Source organism: Trichoderma evansii (assembly GCF_050947405.1).
Source record: "Trichoderma evansii strain SZMC 28006 chromosome Unknown GGI43scaffold_8, whole genome shotgun sequence".
Taxonomy (NCBI): domain Eukaryota; kingdom Fungi; phylum Ascomycota; class Sordariomycetes; order Hypocreales; family Hypocreaceae; genus Trichoderma; species Trichoderma evansii.
This window is the reverse complement of record NW_028145198.1, coordinates 331,565-341,468: the sequence shown is the minus strand read 5'-3', so window position 1 is coordinate 341,468 and position 9,904 is coordinate 331,565. Positions and strand designations below refer to the sequence as shown.

The following is a 9,904-nucleotide window of genomic DNA, read 5'->3' as shown; positions in this document are numbered from 1 at the left end:
CTGCTGTGGAGCAATCGTGCTTCTCCTTACGCCTGCTTACAGTCTAGATGCATGCAGGCCAGCAGAGCAGACCACGGCAGATCAGAGCAGACCAAACAAGGCCCTGGGATTGTTTCTGGAGCAGTATATTATGCTGCAGATGTCATGACATCAATCAACCAAAACCCCTCCAACCACCATTGACGGCCACTGAAAAGGATCCCGAAGCACAAGACACGGCTCTGGTTGTATCCATCAACCGCACACACCGGGGACAACCTGCAGCTGTGGACCTCCAGGCAGGAATACATTTGTACGTGGCCGAACCACAGCAGAGGTATTTGAAGTTTACCGCAGGGCCACCTGTCAGCGATGCATATAGATATGTACGAGGACCGTCAGACTACGAGTGCAAGGAACTCGGTGGCAGCGGTAGCGGCAGCAGCAGCAAGCAGCATTAGTATTGGCATTAGCAATGGTACTACTACCCAGCTCTGCTGCTGCTACTGCTGCTCCCACTGGTAGTCAATACCGACGGATGGGTGGTAGTACTAGCACAACGTGCATAACCCAGGAACCAATGTCTCCGATTAACGGCTGCAAGCGATGATGATGCGGCGCTGGTGCCCTCCGCATCGCTCGATCAAGCCTACCGGACGCTCGGCTACCAGAGCGAGGGTCGGGAAGCCCATATCCGACGAATTGCCAAATGACGATTGAGTTACGGAGCATTCCGGAGCCTGTATAATAAATGATACGAGGATTCAGGATGGTGCCAACGACTAACAGTGATGCCGTATTACGAAGCAGGCCCAAAATGTGCTCCATCTCAATTTGAAAGAATCCATCAAGTCACAGCTGAAAATTTCCGGCCATCTTATTACATGCCAGCAGGCTGCTGCTAAAAATACAGCCCTTGATCGTATAAAGGGGCGATTTTTATTAGCGGTCCCGCTCTCATCCGGGGTAAAAATTCGATCTCAAGATGTATAATCAGAAGACTGGAAAACAGTACAATAGACATGTACTACCAGTAAATTTGTCTCATATACAGATTGATAAAACCTTGAACCTTGCAGACGCAGGATGTTAGTCTTGAAAAGCAATGTAGGAGTAGGTTCATGTCGGCAATCTCAACAAGTAAGTCAACACACACACACCGGCTAGATGCTACATATGCAACTACAATATGGAGGGATTTAATATAGGTCTGCCGCAGCTATACCCATACAGCGTAAATGACGCTCATTGCTTGCTGTAGTAGGTAGGCCCGAAAACTTGCTTGTCGCGCTCTATATGTGCTCATGTTGTTGGCATTGGAGGGAGGCATGTAGTGGATGGTTACATAACAACTATGGACTGATACTAAGGCTGCATAACCAGGATTCTGAAAGCTCAATAAGGTTGACAGCAGTGCCGCTCAACCGCTATCTTGGGGGCCAGGCAGAGACGACCCACTCGCACATGCTAATCGATTGTATCAATACCACTATCATTATCAGGCATTGCTCTTCCGAAACATCTCAGGTCAGCTCAAAGGCAACTTACATCTAGCAATAGTCCAGAAACCATCCCAGCAACACGCAATAAGGCACCAATCTCTCTTGGTCTCTGGCATTATCTCTTTCCAGCCAGCTTCATTCTTCCCAGCTTTTTATTCCTCGCCACCTGCAGCAGGTTTCAGCCGCTCCAGTTAGCCAAGTCGATAGCGTCTTATGCATGTGCTCACAACGCATCCCAGACTTGGCTGCTTTCGTGGCACTAGCCATCGACGCCTGATTAGCCCAAGACGCCAAAGCGCCAAATGCAGATAGACCCGTCAAGGCACAGCAGCGTTGCCCGCAACTCAATCGATGCCACCTACGAACATGGCTTCTGTTCCTATCGACCCTGATTGAGTCCGAAAAAAGAGCCTATTCTCCGATTTTAACTCCAAAGCTTTTTGCAAGAAGCTCTATCCCTACTCCATTTTATACCGTTTGTCTGTAATCCACGATGCTACAACTGCTTCTTCATCGTACCATCTTTTTTCTCTCAAGCCAGCAGCTGAATCCTTCTCAACACTACGTCGCGCCGAGCCGCAAATAGTCTAGCCTTTTTGCTGCCTACTGGCAAGCTACTGTTCAGCCGCACCGGGGGAAGCCGCTTGATAATTGGTTCGTGGGCGTAAACAGCAGCAAAGAAGAGGAATTTCGCGTCGCTTAGGCTGCATAATGCTCCCATTTCTGCGCCTCTCCAAGCACCAAGCTGTCTAGATTCGTCCCCGTGATGCGATAGCTTTGCTTTCTATTTGATTTGGTGGCGCTAGAAGCTGTCATTGAAAATGGGGCGACTGTACGGTATCGTAAGAGCTTGGGGGAAGCAGACAAAAAGAAGCTCACCTCCTCGTTGGATTCCCTTTGTGTAGATTCCCAGCCTCCTCTCTTGCCATTTTGTGTTGTTTACTGTCTACGGAGTGTCCTCTATTTCAACCATTCAAGATGGTTCTCGCTCTGCTGATACCAGTACTGGCAAGCGGCGTAGCTGCGCAACACTTGACTCTGCCATTGGTCGACTATGGTGCCGTTGCAGATGCGGTCAATCCCAACGATCCAGGCTACCAGATCTGTACGGACGTGGCCGAATTCGTCTCAGCTTGTGTTGTTAAAGCTGGAGGCACTGCAGCGCTCTCCACGGCGAATCCTCTTTCTCTCGCTGAATGTGCCTGCTGCGTAGGGACAACTGATGTAGCTCCCGCTTATAGTAGTTGCGCCAACTATCTGGTGTCCGAGGCGCCTCAATTGACTTCCCAAATCTCAGGTGTGTATCTGATAGATATGGTCCGCTGCGTGTATCCAGCTCTAATAAACTGCCAGCCTATGGTTATTTCTACTCAGCCTGCGGAGTCTCTCCACAGCTCTGTCTCGGCAACTCTGGTGGTGGTGGTAACTCTGGTGGAGGCGGATCAGTTACAGAGCAATCAGAACCATCATCCACTCCACAATCTTCGCAGTTTCAGTCTCCTCCGCCGGCTGGCTCGACGTCTATCCCTTCACCGGCCTCCTCGCCGAGCAAGATCCCACAGCAAACATCTGCGACAGGAGGCGGATCGACCTCTCCGTCGCAAACGGGCTCTGCAGCTTCTGCTGTGACAACGCTCGCGCCAGCATGTACTTCAATGGTAGACATCTTTGAACAATGTACAAAAAACACGCCTGGCTTTACGAATTTGGTTTTTAGCGAGCAGGCTCAATGCTATTGGTACGACAACGTCTGATATCGTCTTTCTAAAAATCGAAGCTAACAAGATAATATAGCTGTCGGACTGCGCTCGGTGGCGAGGTTACATGGACGGATGAAGTCGATTCGTATGCTTCGATGTGTCGAGACTGGGCAATCACTATAACTACTGGCGAGCCTTTGACAGCTTATGATGGTTCGTACTCTCTTTATACTTTATATCTCTTAAAACGATCTTACGCAGTGTACTAACAATAACAAAGTGGCCAAAACCTTTGCCACATTCTGCGAGCATTTTAGCAACGTATGCGCTGTCACAACGAACGGGCCCTCGTCAAACACAGACAATAATCCTTTCTCTCCGCCAGACTCAACGGGAGGTTCAGGCGATGGTTCAGGTGGAAATGGCCAAGTTACTGTTACTGTAACTCAGCCTCCTCCTACTACGACGTCACACAATGCTGCTCCAACTGCTCGTGCAGGCCTCGCTGCTGGTGCACTTGCAATAGCTGGCTTCGCCATCATGATTTGAGACGGAGTAATGAAGCATATGCTATGCTGGATGATTTAATGATGCAAGTCGTCTTTTTTTATGAAAAATCAGGGATAAGGAGTTGAATTTGTCATCACAAGATACCTACAGCCAAGGAGGCTGTTAATTGGATATGTAACTATTTTTGGCATCTGTGACACACACACCAAGATGAAGTAATTTGAGTAACACGATTAATGAGTTTATTATATCTATACTGTCAAGTCAACATTGACTCTCTTCAGGGCATCCACAGCCCAGTCAGGATACTGTGACTTGTCCTCATAAAGCTGCGCAAAAAACTGCCGGATAAATGCAGGGAATCGATCCTCAATAATCGACTGTCGAATGTCTCGCATAAGCTGCAGCTGATACCACACGTTGTGGATCGTCAACAGATGCGCGGCCACCGTCTCCTTGGAGGCATTATGATGGATAAACGCTTTCGTGATGCCCATACCGTCCTCACCCTCCCTGCAACACATGCAGCCGCAGCCGGGCTCAATAGGCTCAAATACAGAGGCGTATCTTGCGTTTCGAATATTCAAGACACCGTGCTTGGTGACGGCGTTTCCGAATCTTGCTGTTCTAGTTGGCCAGACGCAGTCAAACATGTCTGCTCCGAGCGCAACACTGACGATCAAATCTTCAGGGTAACCAATACCCATCACATAACGGGGCTTGAGATCGGGTAATAGGGCTGTGCAAGTCTCAACAACGCGGCAGTAGTCTGACTTTGCTTCTCCTCCGCTGAGTCCACCAATGGCAATACCAGGTGTATCTCTGGCTACCATTTCCTCGCAGCACTCCCGTCGCATCTCCAGATCCAAGCCTCCCTGAATGATGCAAAAGAGATTCTGTCTATCGGGATTTTTGTGAGCGGCAATGCATCTATCCAGCCATCTTACACTACGCTCCATAGCCTCTCGCATTCGGGCCTTGTCTGGAGAGGTAGTCACCAGGACATCGTCGAGCTGCATCATGATATCACTGCCTATTGAGTTTTGCAGAGACATGGAGTGTTCTGGGGTGAGGAGCATGGGTGAGCCGTCATGAGGGCTCAAGAAGCGAACGCCTTCCTCTGTGATCGTAGCCAACTTCAACAAGCTTACCATTTGGAAGCTACAGAGAGAGGTGAGTAGAGACCCAGTTTTACTGAGAGGATTTAAACTTACCCTCCGCTATCAGTAAGAAGATTGTGATTCCATCCTTGTAACTTATGAGCGCCACCGACGGCATCAAGAATCTCTTGTCCAGGCTTGAGGCCCAGATGATAGGTGTTGTTTAGGCAGAGACGGCATCCAGTATCTTCCAACTGCTCCGGAGTGATGCCCTTTAGAGACGCCTGTGTGGCAACAGGCATGAAAATCGGTAACTGAACAGGTCCATGGGGTAGTGTGAGAATAGAGGCACGGGCTCTGGTTGTCTGGCTTGATTGTCAGTCATGATGGGGTGCTTGAACATGAATATGGAACCCACCGAGCATTTTGCAAGGAGTTCAAAACTCAAAGCCGGGGACGTGTAAACATTGGACGCCATTCTTTTGGTCATCAGCATTATTTTTCAGAATAATTTCCTCCAAAATCCCAGCCCAGCCCCAACGGCGAACCCTTCTTTCGTCTCTTGGGAAGTTTTTTTCTTGTTTCTCGCCTTCGTTTTCTTACATTTCACATTTCACAGGTACATACCCTGGAATGCGCCATGAAATTTTGGCGGGGCTTTCGCACACGCGCCACATCTGGCCAGCCACAACGAGGGGACTTTGGCCGGCTCAACATCGGCTGACGGGAAGCTCGTCTCTGCTAACGAGAATTTGCATCCAAACGACCATCGTATGAGCGGCATTCGATTGTAGGCCATTGAGCTTCCCGACAAGCTCCAACAGCCATAATGGGGGGTCGAGCCGTATCGCCCGGAGGGGCCCTTTTGAGGACATCACGGATGTTCTCAATTCCCAAGCCACTCCCCGAACCACCCTCAACGAACCTCCATATTGGAGATCACAAGTCTGCGACAATGACGAGACCATACCCGCAGCATCAGTCCATCACATCTCCCCTGGCATCGCGCGAGAAGGGTGATTGGGGACTCAAACGACCATTTCCTCTCAAATCCACCTTGGCCACATCAACGCCCTTTATCCGAGTCAAGCAGCTCGACACTGTTGAGAACGTCACCAACTTTGCTTCCGCTGCCGACCACTCTCTGTCATTAGAGAAGTTCCAGGAACTGCGAGTGGCTATGTCCGTGCCGCACAATACCGACAAGAAGACAGATTCATCTTCACGGACGGAGCTGTGGCACAAGTCGGTCTTTGAGGAGGATATGGATGTTACAGACTTCAAGGCTGGATTGGGAGACGATCGACGATGGAAGTTCCAGGGCCCTTGGCTTGCCAGAATGACAGAGGGAAAGTTCATCGAGTACCTGGACAAGAAAGTTCGCCCTAAGCGGGCACAGTTCCGAGCATTGCTCAAGGAGAAGCTGGCCGACGACATTACTACGAGCCAAAACAGGACCGCAATCGAAGCCGGAAAAGAAGCCCCTGCCAAGGTTGAGGCGAAGGATATCTCTGAAGAGCAATTCACAGACTACTTGCGCTCATTGCGCAATGACCGAGTGACATTGTATGCGCTCGTCTCAAAGTTCCTCGACTTGGCACCCCTGGGACAACCGGTTGGCATTATCCAAACTTTCTGGTCCAACCGCGACAGCGTTGCTTCCGAGAGCCCGTATGGCAAATCTGGCCCCCCTCCAAGCCACCCCTCTGCTGGTATCAGCTACCTGCGAACCAGCTCATTCATGGAGAACCACCCTGTTTATGGCCCCCAGGGCAAGCGCACACCTGCACTGGCTCGAGTAGTCTACCCCAAGTCTGGACCTGTCCCGCCCAAGCTGGGTGTTGGAGGCTTCGTCGCTGATGCTCCTCCCGGCGACAACGAATTCAACTTTAGAACGGTGACACGTGGAAGGGTATCATCCAACAAGACTATGCTGAACGGCATCATGCATCTCGACACGACCACATTCGGTGGTGCCAAGGCCTACGTCGAAGCTACGACTGCCAATGTTGATCCTAGCGGCAAGGTCGTCTTGCAACTCCGGGAGACAAGCGCTGAGGCTCAGGTCGTCGCTAGGGAGAGCAAGGGTCTTACAGAAATTTATCACGATGGCAAAACCAAGAGCTACACTCCTGTTACACCGAAAACTACTGCTACACAGAAAACTACTAGCCAAAAGTCTGCGCGTGTTTCTGATGAGACTCGTTGGAACCGTGTCGCTGATGAGATTTTGGATGAGCCATCGCGGTCATGAGAAGAGAGAGTTGAGTGAGGGAACAGGTTTAGCAATTACGAGCTCGCTATAGAAAAAAGACGGGCTGCGTTGAAGATTGCTCGACGCTGGATGTTATGAAGTATTGTCAAATTCTATCTATGTACAATTCATGTAAAGTAAAATAAAGTCGCAGCAATAAGAAATGAGCAGTATATATCTTGACTTATTTGATGGGCTTAAAGACTCGAACATCTAAATGGCCGAATTAGGCAACTGTGCTAGCTAGATTAGGTTAGATATTTAAATTAGATAATCGTCATTTTGAGAAAATCTGTGTCACATGATTCTACACGTGCCGAAATTTCGAGCCCTAATCAATTCGCTCTCCCCACAACGAGCAGAGCTAACCACCAAGTTTTTGAAGGCGGGAATCTTGCAACGCTTCGTTCAGTAACCATCACACCAAGCCAATACCGCCAAAATGGGTCGCGTTCGTACCAAGACTGTCAAGAAGTCCGCCAAGGTCATCATTGAGCGGTACTACCCCCGTCTCACTCTCGACTTCGAGACCAACAAGCGCATCTGCGATGAGATCGCCATCATTGCTTCCAAGCGTCTCCGCAACAAGGTCAGCAACCGCCGATAGTCGACCATTCTATTCGATTTTTGAGAAAAAAAAAGAAGAGAAAGAATGGAAAGAAAGGAAAACCATAATGGCTAACATCGAAACCAACAGATTGCCGGTTACACCACCCACTTGATGAAGCGTATTCAGCGTGGACCCGTCCGTGGTATCTCCTTCAAGCTTCAGGAGGAGGAGCGTGAGCGCAAGGATCAGTTCGTTCCTGAGGTCTCTGCTCTTGACTTCTCCGAGGCTGGCCAGCTGGATGTCGACAACGAGACCAAGGACCTGCTCAAGCACCTTGGCGTATGTTTTACCCTCAACTCCGAAACACAAGCGGACTCGAAACGAAGACTAACATATTGCTTTTCTAGTTCGACTCCATCCCCGTCAACGTCATCCCCGTCTCTCAGGCTCAGGCCCCCGAGCGTGGCCAGCGCCGCTTCGGTGACCGCCCTCGCCGCGACTAAAAAGCTTCTTTTTTTGTGGGAAATTGGGTCTCTGGTTTTGCAACATTTTGCAGGTTGGCGTCTCAGGATGGTATTGAGTGTATAGATCTCTAAAAAGAAAGATCTTTCACCCCCACAAGGTGTCGCCGATTCTCTGATTAATTTCGAGATGACGCTTGATTGCCAAAACAAATCCGTCTCTCTCTGTTCACTCTGTGAATGTGGTGACAGGATACCATATCGTTCATTGAACTGGGAGCTTTCTTCTGCTGTTGTCCTGTTCACTAATCGGTGTATCTGGAATATGCGGAAAATTGTGACCAAATCATGTTACTGATGGGTATCATTATGTCTAAACCAACGTAATTTTTTGTTTTTCCAATACATGCCCATGACCGAAATTATAGCCCAACGCCCAGATCATGCAAGTTTAAAATCCACTTGGCCATCTTATACCTCTGATTCCTTTTTCTTCTCGGGAATTTTCGCCTTGTAGCCATCAACAAGTAGATGATCCTCCGAGTTGCCAGCTTCAGCGGGAGGAGTAAACTCAGAAGGCGCCTTGACGTCCTTTTCTTTCAACGTAACCTTGACCTTGTCAACGGAGCCAATCCTGTTGGCGCCCCTCTCCAATGCTAGAGCAGCCGAATCTCGAGCAGCTTGTCGCTGGTCTTCCAGCTTGAGCTCCCCGAGCTTGCGAGCAGTTCGATCTGCTTCTGTCTCGGCCGATCGGTCCTCGTCTAGAAGATCGATTTGAATATCGGGGATACCGGCTCGCTCCCAGGCAGCCGTCTCGTTAAGCTGAACCTTGACAAAGAGGGCCCTGCGCGCACACTGCTGAGAGCACCACTTCTCAAGCTCCTTTCGCTTGACAATCTCGCCGCTGTTCGTAATTTTCCACTCTCCGCCCGAGCCTGTCTGGCGTCTAGGCTTCCCACACAGGGTGTAGCCACATAGCTCGTTCACGTTGCGTTCCTCAATAAGATCGTCGTAGTCGGAGGGCTGAAAGAGTCGGACGTTTGCCTTAAAGTCTGTGATGTCGGATGTCGCTGGGTTTGATGCGTTGTATTGGGCATCTCTGATGAGGGGATACTCGGATAAAAGGATTAAGCTGTCGAGAATTTGGCTTTCGAGCTGCTTTCTATGCTCCAGCAGCGTGGCATGGCGGATGGCGACTTCACGTGCGGTCTCGGGCTTTTCTGGAAGCTCACCAGTGGCTTTCAAGATGCCCTTGAGCGGGCTGCCTTGACTAGTAGCCATAGGATGCCGATGACTTGCTTTGTTGTAGATTATTTGCGATTTTGATCTGCAACACCTATCTGGGCTAGTTGTCGAGATCTCGTGGTTCATTCGTGCATCTGGCAGCTGGTTGGTCGTTGTACAGTAGAAATGCAGATTATTACTAACCCGCCGTGATATGAGATATGATGCTGCTACCCCACTAAAACAGCCGCTGTGCCTGTTACAGGCATCCAAGCAAGCAGGTACCAGTACCTACATATTACAGGAGAGCTGGAGGGGTTTGTGCTGTGGCGCCTGGCCGGGCGAAACATCCAACCGGTGGCGCAATATGGAGAATAGATGCGCTTAATGATGACCTTTGCTGGAGCAGCTTGTGCACGGCAGGCCTGTCAGTGTATAATTAAAGTCACGCAAGGGCACAGTATTCCATGTACGACAGCGGGATTAGCCTTCTGCGAGCACTCCGTGCAGGCATGCATCTTCTGCATGTGCCACAGCCGCGCGTGGTTTCTTGTCCGAGGGTTGCGGCACAGAGGCTGTGTAGATAGCGGTCGACCCGGAGGTCCGAAGAGCTGCTGGAAGGGC

General features: G+C 50.0%; 5 protein-coding genes across 5 annotated transcripts; 3 read left to right on the top strand and 2 right to left on the bottom strand.

Annotated features, from left to right (window-relative positions):
- The first annotated feature begins 2,331 nt into the window (after nucleotides 1-2,331).
- GGI43DRAFT_357903 (uncharacterized protein) lies at nucleotides 2,332-3,836 on the top strand. The gene is made up of 4 exons (XM_083202346.1): nucleotides 2,332-2,778; nucleotides 2,835-3,219; nucleotides 3,276-3,394; nucleotides 3,462-3,836. The coding sequence occupies exons 1-4, from the start codon at nucleotides 2,460-2,462 to the stop codon at nucleotides 3,728-3,730; spliced, it is 1,092 nt and encodes a 363-aa protein (XP_083061189.1). The 5' UTR covers nucleotides 2,332-2,459; the 3' UTR covers nucleotides 3,731-3,836.
- Nucleotides 3,837-3,942: 106 nt separating this feature from the next.
- Nucleotides 3,943-5,269, bottom strand: GGI43DRAFT_422421 (tRNA-guanine(15) transglycosylase-like protein; the record flags this gene model as incomplete). The annotated part of the gene is made up of 3 exons (XM_083208109.1): nucleotides 3,943-4,852; nucleotides 4,906-5,156; nucleotides 5,210-5,269. 3 exons carry the CDS (start codon nucleotides 5,267-5,269, stop codon nucleotides 3,943-3,945), a joined length of 1,221 nt encoding a protein of 406 aa, XP_083061188.1.
- Nucleotides 5,270-5,620: 351 nt separating this feature from the next.
- On the top strand, nucleotides 5,621-7,045 carry GGI43DRAFT_383116 (mitochondrial 37S ribosomal protein bS1m; the record flags this gene model as incomplete). Its single annotated transcript, XM_083203336.1, has 1 exon — nucleotides 5,621-7,045. One exon carries the CDS (start codon nucleotides 5,621-5,623, stop codon nucleotides 7,043-7,045), a length of 1,425 nt encoding a protein of 474 aa, XP_083061187.1.
- Nucleotides 7,046-7,266: 221 nt separating this feature from the next.
- GGI43DRAFT_357962 (40S ribosomal protein eS17) lies at nucleotides 7,267-8,313 on the top strand. The gene is made up of 3 exons (XM_083202347.1): nucleotides 7,267-7,634; nucleotides 7,743-7,934; nucleotides 8,003-8,313. The coding sequence occupies exons 1-3, from the start codon at nucleotides 7,488-7,490 to the stop codon at nucleotides 8,096-8,098; spliced, it is 435 nt and encodes a 144-aa protein (XP_083061186.1). The 5' UTR covers nucleotides 7,267-7,487; the 3' UTR covers nucleotides 8,099-8,313.
- A 214-nt stretch (nucleotides 8,314-8,527) lies between these two features.
- Nucleotides 8,528-9,337, bottom strand: GGI43DRAFT_383114 (Rtr1/RPAP2 family-domain-containing protein; the record flags this gene model as incomplete). The annotated part of the gene is made up of 1 exon (XM_083203335.1): nucleotides 8,528-9,337. The coding sequence occupies one exon, from the start codon at nucleotides 9,335-9,337 to the stop codon at nucleotides 8,528-8,530; it is 810 nt and encodes a 269-aa protein (XP_083061185.1).
- Between the last annotated feature and the right edge of the window lie 567 nt (nucleotides 9,338-9,904).